This window comes from Diadema setosum, chromosome 17 (genome assembly GCF_964275005.1).
Source record: "Diadema setosum chromosome 17, eeDiaSeto1, whole genome shotgun sequence".
Taxonomy (NCBI): Eukaryota; Metazoa; Echinodermata; class Echinoidea; order Diadematoida; family Diadematidae; genus Diadema; species Diadema setosum.
Window position 1 is genome coordinate 25,668,687 of NC_092701.1, and position 25,566 is coordinate 25,694,252.

At 40.5% G+C, this 25,566-nt stretch overlaps 1 protein-coding gene across 1 annotated transcript; it reads right to left on the minus strand.

Moving 5' to 3' along the window:
• LOC140240564 (uncharacterized) lies at positions 1-25,473 on the minus strand. The gene is made up of 8 exons (XM_072320327.1): positions 25,360-25,473; positions 24,545-24,596; positions 8,853-9,112; positions 6,257-6,355; positions 3,509-5,510; positions 1,693-3,198; positions 1,101-1,319; positions 1-47 (listed from the first exon to the last, which is right to left on the minus strand). The coding sequence occupies exons 1-8, from the start codon at positions 25,471-25,473 to the stop codon at positions 1-3; spliced, it is 4,299 nt and encodes a 1,432-aa protein (XP_072176428.1).
• Between the last annotated feature and the right edge of the window lie 93 nt (positions 25,474-25,566).

The following is a 25,566-nucleotide window of genomic DNA, read 5'->3' on the forward strand; positions in this document are numbered from 1 at the left end:
CTAGCTGAGGGGCTGTGAAGTCAGGTGACACCATCTCCCGTGAAATCCTTGTGGAACAAGAATAATTATTTCAAAGGGTTGATACAGTTTTGGTTGAGATGAGACATAAAGTTTCCAACAATTTTTGATGATTACTTTTTAAGATTTTGATGATTTCTTTTTAAGATAATGAGAACCTCCCATAAGATATGTATGGAGCATAATACATGTAGTTCATAGAGGAAGTCAAAAGTTTAATTGATGAAAATCGGTTTTGAACTGGCTGAGATATCCAAAACGAAGTCATCCTGATAAAAGGTGGGACCAACCTTTTATTCGGGTCACTTTAGTTTACCTTGTTTTTGGATATCTCAGCCACCTTAAAACAGATTTTCATCAAATAAACTTTAAATTCCTCTTAGAATTGTATGCTTTTTACCATTCTGTACAGCGGTTTCGACAAGTTCAAAGCTGAATTCTTATCTCACCCAATACTTTGTCATCCCTTGCTGTGTAATGAAATATCATAACTCTTCAAATATAAAGCCTATATATCTCTTCACTTTGCACATTTTGAAATGATTATGCCGTTTAAGATAGTATAATTATGATACTCATTATAGATAAGCCTACATCAACTGCAGACAGTTTAGCTTGCTAAAATATCTGTGAAGTATTGTTTTGTAAGTACTGTCAGGTTTATTTATTACCGTCAATGTAAAAAATCCCCAATGCAAATCAAATGGGGAGGAAATTAAAGCAAAGAAATTAGGATTATTAAATCTTCGCGACTGAAAATTAAGATTAGAATAAAACATAGCAAGAAGGGCAGGTGAGCAGTGAAAATGGACAGTAAACAACCGGGTTTGTTGTTGTTTTATTAAAGCAATGAAGGATATTTATTTTCATCGATCCATCAGTTCACTTCAATTCAATTCAAATTTTATTTCATTTTTTTTTCGAAAAGAACATAGACATTTAACTTTCTTTGGTACCAGAGAATAAGGTTTCATAAGAAAAACAAAGTAAACTGAGACTACTATAGGATTATGAAAAAAAAAATATTGGCGGAAATAGGAGTCATTACACATTTCAGAAGTACACTGCTGTAGTTAACATACCTTGTCGACAGACGCATGCAAATCCGCCCAACTCTCTAAGGCAAGTGGCTCCGTTGAGGCACGGGTCGCTCTCGCAGTGATCTATCGTCGTCTCACAGGACCGCCCGGTGTAGCCATCGCTGCAGTCGCAAGCAAAACCGTCCACGTGGTTGATACACCGCCCGCAGTTCATGCAGGGGCTCGACGCGCAAAAATCCGCCTCTTCCTCGCAGAGTTTACCTTGAAAGAAAAGAGGACAATATAATATCTCCATGAGAAAGAAGTCTTTACAGTGCTGGTTGTAAATTCCTCATATATCATTAACAGTCATAACTTTGGCATCGTCTCTGGTATCGCAGAACAATTTCGGGGTAATCGAAGTATCAGCATTCTTTGACGTGACTAATATTTGTATACTCCTTACTTAACTCGAACCGTTATCCTTACAAATATCGACATTGGGTCAAACAGTGGTGTGTGCTTTAATAACTCTTATACTAGCTGATTATTCTTGGTCGTTGTTTTTTTTTTCATAGTAAACACTTCGAGAATGGGAATGATATTTTTGTATAAGGGAAAGTATTTTTATGAATACATACATCATAATGTATACCTGTCCATCCGATTGGGCAATGACAGTAGAAGTTTTCCTCTTCTGCAACATCCGTAGCGATACAAGTCCCTCCATGCTGACAGGGATCCGAGATACATGGGTGTTTGGGATCCCTACAGCCCGGTCCCGTGTAACCCAGGGGACAGACACAGACGTACCCCATGACCTGGTCCACGCACGTACCGCCGTTTAGGCAGGGGCTGTTGGCGCAGTCATTGATGTTCAGTTCGCACAGAGACCCCGTGAAGCCCAGACCACACTGACACCTGTACGAGTCCACGCCATCGATGCAGTCACCGTAATAACACGGATTGGAAGCACACTCGTCTATGTTATGCTCGCAGGTTCGCCCAGTGAACCCACTCGGACATTCACAGAAGAAGTTACCTTCGAAGGACAGGCACTTTGAGCCAGGTCTGCAGGGATTGCTCGCGCACGCGTCGATCCACACTTCACAGTCTTTGCCCGTGTGCATTGGCGGACACATGCATATGTATGAATTAGTGAGATCGAGACATGTGCCACCCTCTCCACAAGGTGAGCTAGCACACTCATTGGTGTTCACGTTGCACTGGTCGCCCTGAAAGCCAGGCTGACACTGGCACTGGTAACCGGCAATGGCATCCACACATTCCCCGCCATTGCGGCAGGGATCAGACATACACTCGTCAACGTCATGCTGACACAAGGTGCCCATGAATCCAAGGTCACACTGGCACGTAAACTCGCCGACCCCATCCACGCATTGCCCGTATATGCATGGAGAACTCTTGCATTCGTCCACGTTGTGTTCGCAGAGGTGACCTTCGAAGCCCGACTGGCAGTCACAACGGAACCCATCGACAAGGTCCACACACGACGCACCGTTCTGACACGGCGAACTGATGCACTCGTAGATGTCCGTATCACAGTCACTTCCCGTAAAGCCTGATGGACACAGACATCGGTAAGAATCGGTTTGATCCAGGCATGTGCCGTTGTTGGAGCATGGATTTGACTGACACTCGTTAATCTCCAAATCGCAGTGGCGCCCCTCAAAACCACGTGGACAAATGCAGAGGTAATCGTTGACGAGATCCTGGCAAACCGCCATCGGGTGATGACAAGGATTAGCTGCGCACTCATCAAGATCAATCTCACAGTTTGCTCCGGCGCGGCCCGGCGGACACACGCAGTGGTACATCCCCACGGCGTCTACACACTTCCCACCATGCAAACAAGGATCGCTAAGGCATTCATTGATGTCTAATTCGCACAGAGATCCTCCATAGCCCACGGAGCATCGGCACATGAAGTCGATACCGTTGCCGGCGCTCTGACACACTCCGTCGTGACGACACGGATCCGAGAGACATATATTCAGAGTCTGCTCGCAGAGGGCGCCCTCCCTACCAGGTGGACATTGACATCGGAAGCCATCGACGATATCATGACAGGTTCCTCCATCTTGACAAGGAAAGCTGGCGCATTCGTTGATGTCAGATTCACAATGTTCTCCAGTAAAACCTAGAGCAAGTAGATATGAAGAAAAAGAACGAAAAATCCAGTATTAATGATATTATTAGTATATATAATCTTCCTTATCCAGGATAGCCTCTTCAGTGTTGTCAGGTACACTTTTATTCTCTGGGTTGAGAAGAGAGTTGATGGGATTCGAACTTCGGACTATGCCACAGTGCTTCTTCATTAATGACACAAAAAATCGAGAAGACGAGATCTTGCTAATGATCTACACCACAGTAATAAATGTATATGACATATTCTTTTTCTGGAAGACGACAGCTATAGACTTACCACCCTATTTTGTCATACCAACCTGGTTTACAGGAGCAGTTGTAGTCGTTGATGCCATCCAGACACGTGCCGTTGTTACTGCAAGGGTTCCCCTTACATTCGTCGATATTGACCTCGCAGTTGGTACCGGTGTAACCCGCCATGCAGACGCACTGATAGCTGTTGATGAGGTCTATGCAGACTCCATCATGTAGGCACGGGTTTCCCTCGCACTCGTCCGTCTGACTGCCACACACTACGCCGACAAATCCCGGAAGGCACCTGCAGGAGAACGCATTCAACTCATCCACGCACGTACCGCCGTTCTGACACGTGACACCGAGACACTCGTTGATCTCGCTCTCGCAGTTCCCCCCGGTAAATCCGTCCCTGCAGAAACACTGATAGCTGTTCACCATGTCGACGCAAGTGGCGCCGTTCAAACATGGCTGTTCATCGCATTCGTCAACGTCGACTTCACAGTTTTGGCCAATGTATCCGGGCTGACAATGACACTCATAGTAGGATGTGAAGTCAACACAGAGGGAGCCATGCTGACACGGATCTGAAATGCATTCGTTGATCTCTAGATGACATGTCTTTCCCATGAAACCAGGCGAGCAGGTACACTCGAAGTCATCAACCAAGTCGGTACAGATTCCATTGTTTTCGCAAGGGCTTCCCCAACATTCGTCAATATTGTGTTCGCAAATTATTCCATGGTATCCGGCAGGGCATGCGCAGTAGAAAGTCCCGAGACCGTCGATGCAAACACCGTTATTCAAACAAGGGTTAGTTTCGCACTCGTCTATTGCTACTTCACACTGCAAGCCCGTAAATCCAACGACGCAGTTACAGGTGTAAGCACCAACCAAGTCCACACACTCTCCTCCGTTTTTGCAAGGTAACGACAGACACTCCTGCACTTCCACGTCACATGTCTTCCCAGAGAATCCCTTCGGACAATGGCAAACGTAGTCCAGACCGGTATTCAAACATATCGCCCCATTCTGACAAGGGTCTGGCAAGCAGAAGTTCATGATACTTTCACAGTGACTCCCTGTGAAACCAAGCGGGCAGGCGCAAAAGAATCCCTCCAGAGTGTTGAGGCATCTCGCATTGTTCAGACATGGACGACTTGAACAATGGTCGAGCCGGCTTTCACAGTTTCGACCGGTGAAACCTGGAAAACATTCGCAGTAGTACTCGTCCTCCACCAAGTTCTCTTGACACGTGCCAAACTGACATGGTGCAGACTGACATGGCTTCAGCTTCTTCTGGCATCTCTTTCCGGAATACCCTGGTGGGCAGACACAGTCAAACTCCCCGATGAGGTCAATACACGTACCGCCGTTTTTGCATCTCTGTCTCTTAGGTCCCTTCGCGCACTCATTGGTCTCAACTTCACAGTTGTTTCCCTCGAATCCTTTCTTACACTTGCAAGTGAAATTATTGAACCCGTGGTCGATGCACTTTCCGCCGCTTTGGCACGGGTTGCTCCTGCACGGGTAGACATCAAACCTCTCACAGTTCGTACCCGTGTACCCCTGAGTGCAGACACATTCGTATCTTCCTGGTTTGTCCACACACCTGCCGCCGTTGCGACAAGGTCCGCTCTTGCAATCGTCGTAGTCGTGTTCACAGGATTTCCCGAAGAAGCCGTTGGGGCAGACACATGCGTAGTCCGCCACAAGGTCCACGCAGCTTCCCCCGTTATGACAGCGCGGCGGCTGGACGGCGCATTCGTCTACGTTGATTTGGCACCTCGTGCCGCGATAGCCTATGGGGCAAATGCAGGTGTAACCGTTGAGGCCGTCGATGCACATGGCGCTGTGCAGGCAGGGCTCGCTGTCACACCACCGGTGGCCACGCTCGCAGTTTATGCCGCTGTAGCCTGTCCTGCAGAGGCACCGGTAGCCGTAGTTGGTTGAGACACACGTGCCACCATGTCTACATGGGTCGCTCTCGCAGTTGCTGACTCTGTCCGAGCACGTGTGGCCCGTCCAACCATCTGCGCACATACAGCTGAAGCCCCTTGGCAGGTTCTGGTAAAAACAAAACCAACAGACACAGACTAAAACATAACAAAGAACACATTAGCACATATCAAATACATTGGTGAAATCATTATTACAATTATTGCTAGTACAGTGTGATCAGCATTCTCGTATTGGAGGAATCATCGCCATAAGGGGACAAATAATGTGCTACCCACCGTCCCCTCCCTCCCCCACAAAGAGAATACTCACCAGAGGGGTATCAACTGGGTATCAAATTGCTGGTGTTCATGAAAAAAAAAACAACAACAACAACAAACAAATAAACAAACAAACCAGAAATCCGATTTTTCATAACCTTTCACCAAGAAAAATATAAAGAATATCAAACTCGGCATTTCTTATAAGAAATTCATGTGTATACACATGCATTGTTTAAACCAGGCTGTCAATTGAGTTAAACGCTCCAAAATAGGTGCCCACTTTCAAATGATTTTAATCGTACGTAGTAGAAGGCCCGAAAATTGATAATAAAGAAGATTAGCTTTAAATTTGTCATAAAACTTTGATAAGAATACAGCACTTGGAGGTACTCGTGCACCATACGAGTTTTATAGGTCGATGATAGATGTCACTGTCAATTCATTCGTCTCTTTGGTGCTGTAATACGTCACTGCGACAATTCATTTATGACAGGATTCACTGTTTGAACCTCTCTATGTTCTCGATTCGTCTGTACATGGAAATTTTGTTTTATGATGGAAATGCCAAATCATTAACCTACACCAACTTACCATGCAGGTGCCTCCATGATTACAAGGATTACTACTGCAAGGACCACCGTACGTATATGGCACCCTGCTCGTATCTTCTTCCGTGTCATCCTGCCGTGACTGCCGGGGAAGTTGGGATGGGAGAGACAGACAGGAGAGCACCATGGTTAGTCGAATTTAATGAGACATCGAAAAAATGCTGAATTTATATTTCAGTAAAATTTCAACAACTTGTGGTTTATATATCCTGTAAATCACTCTAATTCGGCCTAAAAGAACAAAAGAATAAAATAATGCACTTCTTCACTTACCTCTAAGCTTGTTCGAGCTAAAAAGGGAATATTCAAACTTTGGTCTACAACTAAGTTGTGTTTGTATAAACGAAAAAAAAATCTAAATACATAAACCTTACTGAAATAGATATAATACAATAAATTAATCGATTTTTGTATTTCAACTAATATGCGCTGTCCATGAACCATGCAGATTTCCCCAATTTGGTGTAAAAAAACAAACAAAACAAAAACAAATTAAGAATGTGTTAAGTCGCTAACTGCCACGCCCCTTATCTTGAATCTGCCTATTTCATTTCCTTCAATTAAAACATTTGTTTGAATGGTTTGCTGGTTTAAAAATCCTGCACAAATCACCCCAGTTCGGCTGAAAAGGAATAAAATTAACTTGAATCCAAGCTTATTCGACCAAATTATGAAATGTAAAGATATTACTCCACAAACTATAAGTACATAGTATGTATCAAAAATTTCACGGGAAAAAGTCTCATCGGAAAGATGTTATAAAATATTGTTTTCAGATGTTCTGTTCATAAGTGGGTGAGATGGACGTAATCGTCTGGTATGACGACTACTTATGTGTTTATAACGTTCGTCGATTTCTCCCCTCCCCCATATACACAAAACGCACACCCACATAATGCTATGAACTTTGCTTATTTCAGATACTGTACATCTTTCAAGCAATGGAAATAAAAGCATCATATTGTGTGTGAAATACATGTCATGCATGTGTATTCTCTCTCTCTCTCTCTCTCTCTCTCTCTTTGGTCTTTGGGGGGGGGGGATTACCGGTAAGTTGTCTTAAAACAACGTAACTCATACACAATGACAACGCATCATAATCACCATTAACTACTTCTTTTTCACAACATCATATTACTCTTTTCAGTCATAATAAACCATAATCTAGTTAACGGTATACTTCGATAATTCTTACACAGGAGAGAAAACTTCATATTTTATTTTTGATTAAATTTCACAGGTGTTCATTTTTTTGGGGGGGGGGGTGAGGTGAGAAAATCAGAAATATGGCACAGATTGAATCTAATGCGTGTGCAACGACGCTTCGTATGACTGATGCTTATCGTAAACTGAGATGAAATACCGTGTGGAAAGCTGTAATGCCTATAGACCTGAGTGCAAAGACAAATTGAAACTTGTAGCAAACAGGTGCGCACTGCAGTACCAACCGATCTCAGTTCACTTTCGTCATTTCACACCCCAATACCTCGCGCGTCGCAGATAATCAGGTCCCCGTCTCGATCGGGGTAATGATACATTCAAATGCTGTTCGTTCCGAGCAGCTGCTGAAGTTTACTACACTCAGACCCACGGCAAAGTTTATCGCGGTTCATCTTTCATATTTTGCTTCCTCGACGATTTTTTATGAACCTGGGCTTCTTGTTTATCGACGGAATAGAATCATTCATCCCAGCTATTCCCGCGAGTGCACCCACTCCCTCCTATCTTGACCTCGGCAGAACCCAATTACTTAATTCAAGGTATTGGGTGGGGGAGGGAAGCTCGAACAGTTGAAGGTTGCAGTCAGGTGTGGCGCTATGATAGTGCTTAAATGCAGAAACGCGCATTGCTTCTTTTTTTTCCCCACTGCAGATGGGAGCTATTTGGCACATATCCGTTCATGTGTGCGCCACAACACACGCGTGAGTGGCCTCACCTTTTGACAGCACACGTAAACTATCAGTTTCGAATTTTGACACAGCTTGGTATTAATTTTCACCATTCGCATCACAGACGAACGTGACACAGATAAGAGATGTTGGATACATGCTCTGCGAATGATTGATATACTTTCCTCGCCAGACTGGTTCAATTCCACGATTTTTTTTTTTTTGTTTGTTGGTTTATTGATCACTTATTCTGCTAAAAATAAAGCCCGATAGTCGGTCGACTTTCATACCATAAAAAGAAAACTACAAGATATTCTTAAAGATCTGAAATATATAGTGGCAAGAGCATTGCCGTTGACTGTAAAAATGGTTCCTTAGACAAAATACTTTTAAATACAGCTTGTCTCAATGTAAAAATGTTAGTGACGATTCGACAATCTACCGTTGTCTAATTCAGAATCGACCATCGTAACTAACATGGCTAAGCTATTGTCATTTCCGTGCTTGTAGCTAGTCTTATTCGCTGGCGAATCGATTGATTTATTGTTTGATCGACTTGCTCATTACTTAACAGAAGTATTGCTAGATATCTTGTTTTCTTGTTGTTGCTTTCTTCCTTGAATGATATATTGCTTGACGGAATCAGTGATTGAGCTATCTTAGTGAGTGATTTAGTAATTGATATCTCACCTGCCCGAGTCTGATTTGATTGTGAACATTGGCGGCGATTAACCCGATGGATCCCGGAGATCGCCCTGGGGTATTCAGACGATTTTTCGCCCGGCAGTCCGTCCCGTCCACGCAGGGTTCCGTGCGCGCCCCGGCTGGCGTCCCGAAGGGCCATCGCCGACCGCCCTGCCGACCTGCGAGTTTTGACGGCTTGTCTGACGATGAACGTTGAGGGCGCTCAGTGATATCGATGTAGGTAGAAGTGGGCGTATACTCCAAGTCTGCAAAGTTGAGTGATGAGATGATTAGTTTAGCAAAGTAACAATGAACGTTTTGATATTGAGTTCATTCCTTCTCTAATGCGTGGCATTCAAACACATGAAAGGAATGATTCCTTATTTCAGAACTTCATTGTATCTCCGGTGATTTCCTCTTTCCTGTACTGCTACCTTCGAACAGCACAGCTTTCTGTGTTGAATTTACACCTTTCTGATACCACCACGAGGTCAAGGTCATTATTGAGCAACCTCGCCCCCAGTGGTGCTGAAACTGCCACCCTTGGACTGAGACCACATCACGTCTGCCAATCCGACCAAAATGCCGGCTGTAGGTTTCATTGTCATGCTTTTCAATCGTGTAAGTAAACGTTCAAGAGAAACACAAAGGAGTGCAAAGCATGTATGGTCATAAATGAAAAGGGAGAAAGATATAGAGAAAGAAAGACAGACAGACAAACATACAGACAGACAAATAGAGACAGAGAGAGAAAGAGAGAAAGATAGAAGGCGAAGTACCCTGAATTTGTTTCCGCATATCACGACATTGTCCTGCATGAACTGAAGCTGAGGTATTGACTATGCATATCATTAACTGAATACAGTGACCAGATGCGTGAACAATATGGATTACCATAACTTGGAAATAACTATGAACGTCTGGAGAGGTGAAATAATGATTACAAAACGGTATGAAAAGTTTTATCACGATTTTTAAGAATATAATCATATGAAATCAAAACTTTAATAAATGAGAATTAGTTGAAACAAAATGAAATAAAGTTGAGTAGAACTGAATGGAACTGAAAGGAATTAAAACTGCAAAAAAAGTTTAGTGTCACTGACAGTATGAAATCAAACTATATTATTGTGTAAAGATTAGGCCTACGTATTCCAACAAGTTTTACTTTCAAGCAAAGAAAAAAAAAATCATCACTTTCAGGGAGTTGTTCTCTTTTTTTTTTTAGTCTGTCTTCAAAGGATATCGCAGCCGGTATTGAGCAGAATTTACTCTCGTTAAGAAAGTCATTGTTGGCAAACATTCGCACTTAAAATATCATAGATGAGATATTGAAAATGTATTCTAGACTATACAGAAAACAAACGAGCAACATAAAGCAAAATGATATTAAGGTAAGATGACGTGAAGTGCAGAAGCTAGTCTGTGTGGTGCTCAGAAAGATGGACGCCTGCCGAAAATTATAACATCCGTCGGTCCCTCGATAACGTTCACAGAGTTTGTCTTAAAGGGGAGCCAAGTTTACCCGGGAATTTTTATCTCCCTCGAGAAAATTCGCCAAACAGATGAACTCTCGATTGTGTGCGAGTTTGCGTGTTGTTGCGCGCGTAGAAGGATGCACCATCCGCCTCACTATTCCTGTCTCATTCTCCACCTCCCCCCCCCCCTCTCTCTCACGCTTTCTCACTTTCTATCCTTGTATCTTATTCTGATTCTCTGCTTTTTTATATTTTTCTCTTTCTCTCTGAGATGTATAATTTGTTTATTTCCTCCAAGAACATTCCCGTCTCCTCTGCTGTTATTTCATCTCCGATTCGCTGTCTTCTGGTGCCCGAGGGTTAACTCCAACATGCACTAGCCATGCTGTTCTGAAGCAGGTTAACCACCAAACTTTGTCTATCTTCCTTATCATTGAGTCTCCTTTTCTTTCTGAAAATCTTTGCCGATGATAATATGTTATTATTTAAAAGGGGAAAAAACAACAACATACAATCTGTTCTTTCTTTTTCAATATGTAAAACTTCGCGTGTCTAAACATGGCAACATATATTTAATAAAAGTGTTGAAATTATTCAGTATTCAGGAATCTTTGCTGAAATGTAGCGAACGTATCTTATAGCGAAATGTTTCATGAATATTCGTTATCTTCTTCCTCTTTGAATAAAAAGAAAAATCAGGGAGCCGGAACCCCCCCCCCCCCTTCCCATACTGATCGTATAATGATGAGTACTGGGATGTCGAATAAGAAAGACATTCAACAGTTATAATTTCGATAGTAGTATGGATTAGTTCTCATGACGTTTACTAGTACAAGCAGCCTCGAAATTTCGGTTCTGAAAGGAGTCATTATACTGTTCCGCAGAGGTAAGTCAGACTATTTACCACGATTTGAAGGGAAACCTCGTTTTTTATGTGCATTATTATCATTATTATTATTATTATTATTATTATTATTATTATTATTGTTGTTGTTGTTGTTGTTATCATCATCATCATCATCATCATCATCATCATCATTATAGAAGGGGAGTGGCTTTAGAAGTGCGAGCATCGCAATTCTCCTATCATATATGATGCAAGATGAGAAAGAAACACATTTTTATAAGATGCTGTTTGCTGTTACGCATAGTATTCCTGATGATGACATCATCGCAAATAATATGACTGTGTTGCCAGGGCAACTGCGTGGTATATCTCGTGTCATCACACACACACAGAGCGGATCGGATTGATCGATCAAGTCGAAAAGAAAGATAAGAAGCTGCAGTCAAAATCAACTGTCACTGATTATGTCTGAGCAGATGAGTATAGATAGCGCAAATTTAAAGTGACAATCGGTCATTTCGTGTCGAATCAATGGGAGCAACACTTCAGAAGATGTTCAAAGAAGTAGACACGCAAAACAAACATTTTTAGCTGTCCGCTTGCGTGTGAACTCCAACAGGTCAACAAACAAGTGAGAGGTATCACAGCTTAGACAACGGGGAACAGAACATTAAATTGAATAATTGATATCAGCATTGTATCTAGAGTGTATATAGAGTGTATTTGTCGTTTTTGTAGAGTGTATGTTTCCTTTTTTTAAAAAGTGTATGGTTTGTTTTGTTTTTTGTACTGATCATGTAAACATGAACATGCTGTTAATCCTGTCTGGCTATGTATATTCTCAATGACTCCCATGTCAAATTTATGATATTGTTTCTTGCACATTCTGTTGAAAAAAAAGAAGTGAAAATAAAGTTTGAATTTGAATTTGAATTTAAATTGATTTGCTACGCTTTCAGCTGAGATTACTCCTACTGACCGGGTATGGATGTAATGAATAAAGTTTTGAGGATGTAGATAGACATACAGATGATAAGGGAAAGATTGGAGAGAAAGAACCGAGGAAAAAGGGGCACATTGAGATAGTGGAATATTTCAATGTTGATTTTTGTGGTTGAAGTTGATAGGGAGAGTAAAGGATATATGAAGGTATAAGGCCAGTAATCACCAAACTATCAAACGTCCAAAAACATGAAAAACAAAGTACACGTAGACAATGTCGAATTGAATATTAAACAAATGTGTGCTCTCTTTACTTTCTTGGTTTTATGTGTAGGGTTTGTAATCATATCAATAAATGAACCAAATGACATGTTATTGCGTGGTACATGACAAAATGTTCGCCTTACCGGATCGATTTGTACTTTCATAACGCGTGTTTTCACAGAACCCACTATTCCTTCTTTAGAAAACATGACGATTATGACGTCTGTATTGTCGTACTGAAAACCTAACTGGCCTCCTTTGATTTTTTCGTCTTATTTATCTTCTGCTGTATCTCAACTCTATATTCATAATTGTCATTGTCACAACCCTGAACTTGTGTCTACGTGCTTCTCCTTCTAAGTTCATGTTATAGTTCTCTAAGTTTTGTGCAAACTTCTCTGTTTTCTCTCATTAAAAGTAACTGTTTTCGTCGGAGAAGAAGACGTAGGCCTTACTCGTCAGATTTTGACAGAGGTGTCTAATGAAACGTCTGCAAATCAGTCAGTCAGTCATAGGTGTCCCCTTGTTTGTTTGTGTTCACGTCGAGTCTGTATGTCTGTCTCCAGCTTCTGTTTTTGTCCATTGGTGTGATTATGTATAGGTATTCATCTTTTTGTCTGTCTGTCAGTAAGTAAAGTTGCTTATTTTCTCTTTTCCCCGTTTCTCGTCTGTCTTCCTTCTATCTCTTGTCTACGAGGGCGCCCAAACAAAATTGATCTGGCGAAATCTCGTGTGGCATGCCCCGATTAGTTCTTGGCAGTTTTACTTGATATTCAGTGGATCATTATATCAAACACAAACAAAACCAGGTAACACAATTACAATAAATAAGCACACAGAACAAAACTGCATTTCGATGGAAATTTGATGAGATTTGGTTGAATAGTGTGATTAAGTAAACAAAGTTTTTCAATTTGAATCATTCATTCCGATGTCTTCTGTCCAAAAGGCATCTTTTGTGTGCTCTTGAAATACACGCTCAATATGTGTACGGGCATGACCAGGGGGGCATTTCATGAAATATTTTGTCCAACAAAGTTGTCGGACAAATTTGCTCTCAGCCAATCAGATGCAAGGATTTCAGTAGCTTGTAACAGTTTGTCAGAAAAATATCGGACCAAAACGCTTCATGAAATGCCCCCCTGGTGCGTCCACTGAATGTAGAAAATAAGATCATCTAAAGGAGGGAAATAATTACGAAGTATCTTCAGAACAAACATTGGATACGTGATGAACGGAGTAATTAAGGAAGCTAGCGGCGGATGAATGGGAATTGCTAGCTTCGGAGCACTCGTTGGCAAAAACACGTTGACCGGAAGAAGGGGACGGGGTGGTAACAGCGGATGGGGCAGCGCTGATGGATGGCACGTGGTTTCAATTTTGTATCCGTTGTTCCGCTTGTTCGTCAATGGCGCGTATAAGTCATACAGTACGAAAGATTTCTAGTGCTACCGAGAAGACGAGAAAGCGAAAAGGCGAGTTCCGATAATCGTCTTCTCGGGTCCGAGAGAACGAAATCTTGGAAATCCTCGGAAAGTTTCGGACCCGAAAAGGTCGAAACGGCGAGGAATTCTCTCGTCTTCAAAGTGGCTTTCCGTAGATACAGTGTTTCAGTCCCCGCACACCGACCGATAACAGAATTCTCCCAACTATCTCCCCCTCTCTCTCTGCCCCTCCCCCATCTCTCTCTCCTCTCTCTTTTTTTTTTTCTCTCCCTCTGGAACGACACGATTAATTTAGAGTAGTACTGTACTTATTGCTATTAAAATAGAGTATACTTTCAGTGACGTATGTGCAAAAAAAAGTAAATTTCAATTATCTGAGTGTGTAATATATTTCTCATCGGTAATAGAACGTGCGTTCTTCATCTCAATAAAGTTAGAGCAGCATACGTCTACCTGCGAGAGTAGAGAACTTCAGCAATGTGTCTTTGGTAATAAAACAGACATCATTCAAAGAATCAGTTGAGAAGTATTCTTAGTAGACTGCAAGGTATATGTGCTTGAATTACCGTCTGCGTATAGCCATTCAGAAAACTTTGGGGTGTTTTTTTTTTTCAACTTATAAACCACGAGATCTGAAAGGGGAACATAAATGGCTTTCCCTGACTCTCGGTCGAAACAGAACCGAGAGCAGCAGGGTGAGTTTGTTGGCAAACGTGGTCAACTATCGGCTTACCTTCGGCCAACAAGACGTGGAATAGATTTCAAGAGAGTAGCCAGGAAGCTCGAAACGGAACCATTAAGTGCCTAATGTATGGGACTGGGGAAGACGATGCAGGTTGTTCGAGGGTATTTAGCGTCACGCGATATGACCAGTTTGTCGAGAGGAGAATGTTTGTGCTAATTCTACCACTTCTTTTCTCACATTCAAGGTTCCAAACTGACAGACGAGAAAAATGTAACTGACCCCAAGATGTATAGATTCTTTTTCCTTGTCCCAATCAGTATCACTTACATTGACCGGAATTTTGGTAAGTGAGTAGAAAATGTAACAATATTTAAAGTGTGAATGAAGACATCAGACTTCTCGACTGGAATTCCCAAAGGAACAAGGCAAATTCATTGCCAGTTAAGGCAAACAACGCGCAAAATATTGTGTGTCTACTGGGAATTCAGTGACAGTAGACATTACAGGTACGGCAAGGAACGAAAATGTCTTTGAACTTTAAAGGGTCTAGTATAGGTTTATATCTTTAAAATGAATTTAGAGAGAAGGGACCTGCAGTACTTAGCAATTTATTAACATTTTGTTCACCCTCAACCATCAAACAGTCAATAAAATTAAAAAGACACAAGATGGCGAAGTTTGTATGCACCAAATTGTGCGTGTCATATAATGGGCAAGACCCATGTATCTATCCTTGTCATTAGTTTGTTGTTGGGAAGATCATTTCAGATGCTTGATCAACAAGTGCCGGCTCTTAGGAAATAAAAATAAAAAAAACAAAAATGCGCACGCAGTCAACAAGCTACTCACGGCCTTCTGAACTCACCAGGTACTTCAGAGTCACGTTATCATTGCGCTTTTCAGTTTTTCATACCTGACTTAATTTTGATTTAGAATGGCGTTTTTTCTTGTTGATTCGCCCTTTGTCTTCTTTAGAAGTTGAACAACTCTGCATTCCTGAGTTTATCAAAGTGGCATGCTGGGGATTACCGCTGTATTCCATTTATAGCCGGGAAAACGTCAGGCATTACAAACTCCAGGGAGGAGTAATGTAAGACCTTGATGCCAAAATATTGTCTTTCATGCGAGTGGACATATGCTGCCGGGTTAAACTTGACATTTCTATCTTGACGTCGGGAGAGGCTGTTAGTTTAAATGCTTGGGGGTCTTTGCGTGGAGTTAAGCGCCACTTAAGAAACACTTTACACGTTCTGCATCTGGTAGGGATTTTGGCCCGTTGAGCCCTCCGTAATCCTCAAAGTTGTTCGCAGATTGTGCGCAACCTCGATTCCATGTTTGGACGTCGTGAGCTTTTTTAGACAACTCCATAATCTTGCTAATCATCGAGGCGATTCACCGTGGTCTTGGGGCGTTGACAGCTAAAGCCGGACTGAGTGCAGTGGAGAGTGAGTGTACACCGTGGGAATTGGGGCGATGCAGCATGGCAAACCTTGGAACGCTTAAAATCAAACGCAGCAGTCATTATGGGAAGATCGGCTTTTGAAAAGAGCTTTTCCATCGTCCACTTTTCGTTGACCGACCCATGATGAGAGCGACGCAGTTTAGTAGTTTTGTGAGATTTGGTACACATCTACGTGGTTGATGTCGAAAATCAGAGAATCGGTGTTTTGATGGTGCCAGGTAAAAATGTCAGAAGTAAAAATGTCAGAGGTAAAAATGTCAGAAGTAAAAGTCAGAAGTAAAAATGTCAGGGGTGAAAATGTTATACTAATTTTTACCCCTGACATTTTTACCTCTGACATTATTAGACCGAACCGTAAACAGACCATTATGTTTATCTTTTATATCGAGACAGTTGTACTTTACGTGAAGGTTTTGCCAAATTCGAACTTTGGTAAATTGTGTATTTTTGTATGACATTTTCCCTGAAAATTATGAAAATAAATTGGAATTGATATTGATATAGAAATGAATACATGGGAATACACTACCTTATGTAGTGATGTATTAAATGTCTGAGTGAGAAATACAGAAGTGAAAGATTACACTAAGTTGATTCCAACTTAAATCGCGTCAATAACCATTAGTGATGATGAGGAGAGAGAGAGGGGGGGGGGGTAGAGAGGAAGGTAGGAAGGGGACAGAAAGAGCGTGCAGTTGAAGGATGACATGACAGAAAATGTTCATAAGGCGCCTTATTGTCGTCAAAGCAACACCATGCAGCAGGGAGGTGAGTCTCACCTCCCTGCATGCAGTGACTAAAGTCCTGTGGATGACAGCAACATCGGATTGACTGATTACAGGTATTCAATCCACCGCTGTCAAGAGGATTACACTCTCATCTTTTCAACGCAGATGTCCGTCACGACACAAAAGCTATCGAGGTGAAACTGTTTCTCCTTCCTCCCTGAGCGTGAAATTTGGTAATCACCTGTCAGTGTAATGCTACATAAATCAACGTCGCTCATTCGGACCCGCTGACAAGCATTTTCTTTTCAACGGCTCTTCAAGAGCGACTGATGTTTTGATCGTTTCTGCCGGAAAAAAAAAAAAATATACCGAACATGTCGCGTAATTGATTGATACTCCATATGCGAGATCATTTTCCGCCAATGAATCTTTTCACGGAAATGGTAGTGAGATGGCGTGTTATATTCATCGATAGATTGTTGACGGAGCAGCGAAATATTACGAAAAACCGCAAAAGCCATTACAACATTTTACAAGCAGAGAACAAAAGGGCAACGAATAACCGCCGTGGGATGCAGGAAAGGGGTTTTTTAAGGGGAGCAGACAGGGCAACCCAGAAAACTCTTTCTATTTTGGTGCGCATTGTGACTTTCTCTTCTGTAATTTGTAGGCTTTGTCAGTCGGAAAGTGAGCTAAGTTAGAAAGGCATTGTTGGACGCTGCGGAGATTGTTTTCGTTATTCTTTCTCATCAATAGCAATGTCGTGGCGACCCAGTTCTTTTCTCGTGAAAAGAAAAGAAAGAAGAAAAAAAAAACTTTGTAAACTACCAAAGTTCACTGCACCATAATGTGCACGAAATGGCCACATGTTTTAACTGGGTTATAACATTCAAAACTTTTTATGTGTGTATGTGTGTGGTTGAAATTAGCTCAGCTCACCTGACGGCTCAAAATTTTCTAAGCCCATTATTCTTGGCAGAGAATAAAAAGCGTTATTTGTTACTCTTCGAATAATTCATACCATAGTGCCAGCGGTAGATGTATCATCAAGACTTGTCCCGTGTCACGAATTTGTTCGGCTTGAAAACAAACAGGTTTTCACGCGTTCACGCCCAATTACCTCACAATTTTGATAATGAAGTTATATTTCACAGAAAACTATCACAAAATCCTTTTTAAGTAACTTTTTTTTGAGTGACACGTACTTTCCGTATTTCTTTTTTCATGCAACAGTGTATGTTTTCAAAATTTGAGGTTATAAGTATGAGAAATGCAAGGTACAGTTTGATCAGTACTCTTATCATTACATAACCATCATAAATCATTTCACGGTCATGTGCGGTGCATACACCAAAACATTACATGTTCTTTTCTCTACACGAGGAACTGAATATGATATCATTTCCCCTCTCCATAACTCCTTTTCTCCTTCTCTCGCTCTCGCTTTATCCTTTTTCTTTCATTTTCCTGGCATCTTTGTTCGATTTCTCAGGTGAGAACAGTTTGTCTGCCCAAGCCAAGTAAAACTTGCGTCTGACCCAGATCTACAAGTTCACGCATTCGACTGTGGCACGAACAATAGAAGACAAATCAACGTGTTTCTTATGGGACGTGGCTCGGCCTATATGACCTATCACTATACAAGACAGACCGTTAAAGAAACCGTCGTTATGTATATACCTCGGTCCTTTCGCTACAAGTGCGGTGAGGGCAATTACAAACATGTACAATTGTTACAGGTGCCGATTTATAACCGAAGTCCAAGATGTAACCGTTGATAAGAAATTCTGGAGTTGATGTATAATTCAATAAGAAGAATAATAAGACCTCAAACTATTGATACCATATTTTTGAATGGTCGGCCCGTTTGATCGTTGTATAGCCATTATATGGTGTATGCTGGGTTCCACATTTAGCGATGGCCCGGGGCCACTAAAACTTGATGTCGGGCCTCTGAATTAAAAAGAAGAAGAAGAAGAAGGTGTATTTGGCGGCCCGATCGGGCATCTAATATGCAAAACGAATTGTCATATTTCCTTTGAATGTTTGTACAGCAGATATATGGCGCTATACAAATGTTGTATGTGGATCATCATCATCATCACTTCTTTTCTTTTTCTTTTTTTGCCACGAAGATTTTAGTGGCCCGAACGGAGGGCACTTTTTTATTCAACAAGGAACCTCTTGAGAGAAAGCATTTGATTGTAGTTTTTCTTCTACTTTCACAGGGCAGCGTCATATTTCTTGTTTCAAAATATTTTCTTCTGCTGCTATGGGATCGTTAAACTCATCCTGCATGCACCGTTACATAGGGCCATCTTCCAAGTCAAGCTTTGCTTATGAAGATTTTCCCCTGCATTCCAATATTTTTTTCAAAACTTTAGCTCGATTGTGTTTTTTTTTTTAATACAAGAGTTCATTCAACGTTCTTTTTATCTTTACATTATACTTTTTGACGTATGTATTACATTGTCGTATATTAACTTTGCAAATACTCCACCGACACTTTGTTAGATTGGAATGCAGAAATAAAACTGAACTGAACTGAGCTGTTATGTAAGATCTGGGCCCTGTTTTATGAAGAGTTATAATTGATTATATAGTTGATTTCTTTTATAAGTCTATGACAGCCTGTGGTAAGGAAATTTATAATCGATTATATCTTTTGATAAAACGGGGCCCTGAGCTATTAAAATGAAATAGTATATAATTTCTAGCAATCATATTCCTTGCATTTTATTTTTTTTCGTTCTACAACACGTTGATGTTTAAGTTCACACTATTCCTATAGGTAAAGTAATGACTTTTAAAGATGATGACCACATATTTAAAGATGATAACCCATGTCTTTTCAAGCAGAATATGAATCTGACTCAGAATGATGACGTCACACATCCTGTCTTTATCCTCTCCTCCTCCTCCTCCATCCACTCCCTCGAAAAAAAAAAAATGTCTGAAGTTTATACCAAACCAGGGAACTCAATAAGTTCTGAAAAATATCAAAATTGCATACCAACCAGGGGCTTATTTGATTCATTAAAAAAAAAAATCCACTATGGTGGTACGCCTGTCAATGTAACTATTTTGACAACAGTCAAAGCAGTTGTTTGCGACATCATACAGATTACTTATTTTGATGGAATTATGTTTTGAGGTTTATCGTTGGAAAACTTGTAACGCATGGATCATGTCAAGTTAACGTCACTACCAACACAGTTGATGCCAATTTTGCTCGTATATTAAATCAATCAAAACCTTGTTGATCTGTTCGATAACATATCGCTACAATGTGACAAGTATAACGTCTGCAGGGCACAAAAACGTGTAGTGGTAAATGCAATTCTACGATTATTATATACGCATGGCCCTGCTATACATCCCAAAGAAAATGTTTTTTTTTTTTTCTACGTTTAGAAGTTGACGGGTTTACGCGAAACGTGAGCTGGAATGTTAATATCAATCTTATTCGTTCCACATCTGTATCAACCCCTCTGGATAGCGTTATATGACGATAGTTGAGAATCGCGGAGAAAGCATAATATGATTACTGAAATGTGTCGAATTCACAACGCCACGACGCAAGATTTGTTGTTTTTGTTTAGAGTTGTTTTGCGTGGCTTGTCATAGCTTGCCCTTTTCGGCTATGTAGGCTATTTGGATGCATGTTGTTTAACCCACGTAAGAATTTTTCAAAGTTGATAGTTTTAAGTTCATTCTGAGGAGAGAGTGGGCTTGAAAATTCGTTTAGAATACTGAATGCTCGAGAGATTGTGTGTCGTTTCGTTCGGTTTTCTGTTTGCCTGTTAACTAGAATGCTTTTGTTGCAGATTTAATCAACAAATTTCCGTTATTCACCAGTCCCATTACCCCATCGGGACATGATTTAGGCGGTCCATTATGAGCTACAGATCACCGAGTGTATCATCGTATCATGTTATCACATTATATTGATTTTTTATTGTCATTGATTATGAAAAGTAGTTATAGTATTGCAGAAGTGGTTATATAGTAGCAGTAATGGTATTACAAGTGTACCAACATTATTTTCTTATCATTATATTGACAGTGTTCTTGTTGCTACATGTACTATAATAATATAATTGCTTTGAAATAACCATGTAACGAGGTTAATGATTAATGATAAAAATCGCCCTCTAGGGAAGAGCAAAGTTTTGAGAACGGAAGAATGAATAATTGTTTTGGTTTCGACAATGATTTTGGCTTTAGTTGGAATGACTGACGAATGATTATGATGATAAGTTTGAATTGAGTCTTAACGACGCTTGAAGGATACCTGAATCAAAATAAATATTAACAAACATCAAATGTTTTCTTTTGTTTCAAGTATTTTTTTTTCCAATGGAACTATATAAGTGAGCTTCGGGTGGATTTCAAGCAGTAACCTCTCCAAGGGTCGAACCCTAAAATACGCAAATTGTAAAATAGGACAACCTCGCAATAAGATAGAAAACACGACGAGTAGATCGAATTTACGAGTAGGATATATCTGTTCACTGATTTCAACAGCGGGTCTCTTGTCTCCAAAATTTTGATGGGTATGACGGAGTGAATCTTCGTCCACCCTTTTGTGGAAAGAAGGATTCAAAGCCGACAAACAACAAATCTATTTTCTGGGATAATGGTCTGTCATCTCATCAAAGCTTAGCTGTCTTGTCATTCAAGTCAACCATTGTTGGCCGGCTTAACTGCATAGTCCTTTCAAACGTGCTTCGCGCATGATATCCCTCTTTCTGAAGTGTTCAAATCGATATCATTCAAGTTAATGCCCTGCATTGCGCAGATTACTTTTTCCCGTTCCGTTGTTGATTTCAAGGCGTTCCTTTTCATTCTTTCCAGCTTTCTTTTGCCACCTTTTAGTTTTGTTGGGGGGGGGGTGTGGACGGTTGATGTGTAGTTATTATTATGAACCAATGTCGGAAGGGTCACAAATTCAATGGTCAGCACGCGACGGCATACAAAATCGCCTGGGATTATCTTCTTTTTTTTGTGGGACGTGCCAGTGGTTGATGGATGACGTTTGGCTAAGTTAGAGACAGGCTTTGATCCACTTCAAATAATTTGGGTTAGAGATCATACAAACACGACCAAGTTGTTTTGGTCAGTCTGTTGAACTATTCTTGCCCTTTCATCGATTTTTGACAATAAAAGCGTCGACGACGAATTCATTGGGATCGGGGTGTGCAGTCAGGGAAAATAAAGTAAATTCATAATAAGTACAAATATTGATTATGATTTTTATCAAAAGACGATGCCCAAACTGTAAACAGAATTCAGCTCGACTATTCGTAGCGAATGCCATCTAATTCAAATCAAGTCTTATCAAAAGGTTGATGTCTGATTTGCAGTATCGAGAAAGTAGTCTCGACTTGAAGAAAGAATGTTTATACCTTGGAATAATGGTATTTGCTGCTGCGCGAAATTAACGCAGGTTGGACGAATCTGTGCACAATATGGTTACCATACAAGTCGAAAGTTCTCCTGCTGTATATTACCCTCGTATACAAAAAGAAAAATCGATCAAATCTAGATCATTCTCATCCAGATTACCTGCAAACGAGGTGACACTGAAACTTTACTATATTTGCATATTCAATTTCTGCTTTGTTTTCTAATAAGATTTTTGTAATATCAGATCAAATTTCTTCGAAATGTTATGTCATCATGCGCAGCTTAAGTTTAACTTCAAATACTAATTTATATTCTATGTAAAAATTTAGAATATGATTCTGCATCAGTTCTCATTTCTCCTCTAAACACAATATCATAATTCAGGGTCATGAAAGGGGAAATAGACAATTGACTGCAATTAGAAATGGCGTGGCATAATTAGATTTAACGTTTTTATATATGTTTTGTCTCACACTATAATCGCGAGTCATGTCTCTCTTTCTCCCTTTATCCCTCCCTCGTCCCCCCCCCCCTCGCTCTCTCTCTCTCTCTCTCTCTCGACCCCCTTTCCCTTTCTTGTCTTTGTGTAGGAATAACACGTATAAATTCTCAGCAATGTCGAAAATGTTAAAGTGGCCAAGCTTGGCCTACATGCTGATCTAGAGGAAGTATGTCCCGTCGCTACAGACGATCGTAGCCCTAAAAATTGCGTTTACCGCTGAGCGTATAAAGCATGACCGCCAGGCTGCAGCGTTTGAATTTTGTGAATTTTCTTTTTCCTTCCTCAATTTTCCATACAGCAACAATGGTTCGTATGTTTCATATTGTTGTTAATTACAGCCCTAAATTATTCGACTCCATACAGCTTAGAATGTATGTAGAACACGTATAGACAATAGTGTATGTGAAATGTATATTCAGGTTTTGCTTGTGTGCAGGGGTTGCCAAGGGAACATGACGTTGCAAAAAAGCTTCTTCAAAACACCTGTTTGATACAGTTCAGTCCATCAATACGAAACTCCGAGAAAAAAAAAAAGAAAGATACTCTCAACTCCTGCCAGAAGGTCGCATGAACCATGGCTAGATATTTTCAGTGTTGAGATAACATTCTGTCAGTAAAGAAAGTGATATGTATATTATGTTACTGTGGAAAAACGGAAAACAGTTTGAATTTGAAATTGAACATACTTTATACTAGCATTAGATATGGGATATCATAGAAAACTAATGCAAATTTTGCCCATACCTACTTGTATGTATGATAGGAAAGATTGTTTCGGACAACCAGAAGGCTTGCACGGGGCTCATCCGAAACAGTGACAATAAACGCGGAAAAAAAAAGTTTGGAAATGGGTTTTGTAGGAGCAGGAGAATTAAATCTGTCGTTACTAAGTCCTCAAGGGACATTATCAAAAGAGGTTGATACAATTTATGATTAGTAAATTGGTATATTCGAGTTCTTGCCACATTTTCTGTGTCTTTAACCAAGGAGCTTCGAACACATCTCGGCACTTCGATGCGCTCCCTCTGCACTGTCATCAATGATCACAGCTCGACACCTAGCTGTGGTTGAAGGACGTGGTTTAAGGAACCAGATAAAGACACCTACACTCACTACAGTTTGATTGATCTATAGGCCCTAGCTAGTATTGCTAGGCATTGGATCTGGCGCCAATATCCAGGAGTCAATAAAGTAGGCCTACTATCACGCGCAATAACATCTGACTGGTTCACAAACAAGTTTTAACTAGGACTGTTCTTCGATCCCCCTGGCCCACATCTTTGGGTCAAATCTCAACAATCCATCACTATAATGCCATTCATCAAATTCTTTATACGAAGATTTGTGTTTTTCCCTTGCCTATAAGCCTTCAAAGCAAAAAAAAAGAAAAAAGTTTTCTCAGGATTTTTTTGCCAAGTTTGATCTTTATTTCACATTCGAATATACAGCAGCGCTCTACGACATTAATTAAATGGTATTGTGGGGAATTTTTTCAGGATCTCTTTAAGATTATCATGAACAAATAGTTATTGAAATTTTACAGATTGCAATACACGATCGCTATCTCGTCGATATATCTGGAACTATAAATTACAATTGAAAAAAAAAAAAAATCTGCAGTGCCCTATACCAAGAGTATAGAGATAACATCATATGTGAGAAGATAGAGGAGTATATGAACAAACCGATTACTACAACTTGAAAAAAAAAATCGGTAATAACTCAAAGTCATGGCCAAACTTTATTACAATAATTAACAAATGAGACTTACTTCCGTGCGCTCGGGAGTAACAGAAAAATGTACATTGATTTTGGTTACATACAAACAAAATTGGTTCCTTTTAATAGCTGAGGCTGTAAGAGTATTTCTCCGTCCAACACATTCGTATTTCTTTACAGGTTTTTGGTTTTGATTTCATGATTGAGTTTTGCTCACCTGTAGGCTGCGTAGGTTCCTCAGACGATCTCACTGTTGAATTACCCAAAGTCTGTGAAAAATAAACAATAACATCAACAACAAAGGTTGGATAATGACCACCTTTAACACTGCAGAAGGCAAGAACATCATCTTTTCGTGAGTGTAGAACAATTCTTTTCAGACCTGATAGTTAGTTGTGTGTCTGTGGCGGTTGGTGCATGAGCAGTAGTCACAATTACAGTCATACTGGCTTACCCAAAGCAACACGTTAAAACTGTCTACTTCTTTGATGAAAATTATTCATCACTTGATATAGATTAGTGGTAAATATTAATTCTCTTCAGTCAATTCCATTTATTTCATTATACCATCACCCCTTAATATTGACGGTATAGTTTCTAATTCAGTTACAGATTTCAGGTAACATCCAGCTGGCATTCGATGTAAATATGAATTCATCTAAAACTTTTTTATGAAAAGAAAAAGAATAGAAAAGAATGGACAATGTGACAACATTGGTTTTATTCTAAAGGGCTATTCAGAGAAACCAAAACTGTTACAGCAGATATGCTACCCAAACATCAGTCTCCCCTTGAGAAAAGAAAGCCGCAGGAAAGAGAGAGAGACAATAGAAAGATAGGTAGAAAGATAAAAAGAAAGAAAAAAGAAAGAAAGAAAGAAAGAAAGAAAAAGAAAAAGAGAGAAAGAAAAAGAAGAGAAAAAGCTAGAAAGAGAGAATGGGAACAGATAGGCAGCTATAAAAATATCAGGAGAGAGAGAGAGAGGGAGAGAGAGAGAGAGAGGGGGGGGGGCATTGCAAAAATTGTTCTCACCTTCAGAACGTCTTTACTTCGGGACGCTGACGCCGAATGCGCGTAACATAGCACCATGAGGATAGTGAGTGTATTCCTGCTGCTGATGCCCGCAACGCCGGAAGCCGTCGCCATGGTAACGTGTGGAACCCTGGAACCAACGCTGAATGTGAGCCTATGGGGTATCTACACACGTGATGTGTGGAGATGATATCACCATGTTTTCAG

What these genes read in the sequence shown, in the direction of transcription:
- LOC140240564 (XM_072320327.1), bottom strand. Translation starts at nt 25,473, where the DNA reads ATGGCGACGGCTTCCGGCGTTGCGGGCATCAGCAGCAGGAATACACTC. An exon ending in GAAGTAAAGACGTTCTGAAG is followed by an intron (nt 24,597 to 25,359) that starts GTGAGAACAATT and finishes TATTTTTCACAG; the next exon opens with ACTTTGGGTAATTCAACAGT. An exon ending in TGCATGCGTCTGTCGACAAG is followed by an intron (nt 48 to 1,100) that starts GTATGTTAACTA and finishes TTGTTCCACAAG; the next exon opens with GATTTCACGGGAGATGGTGT.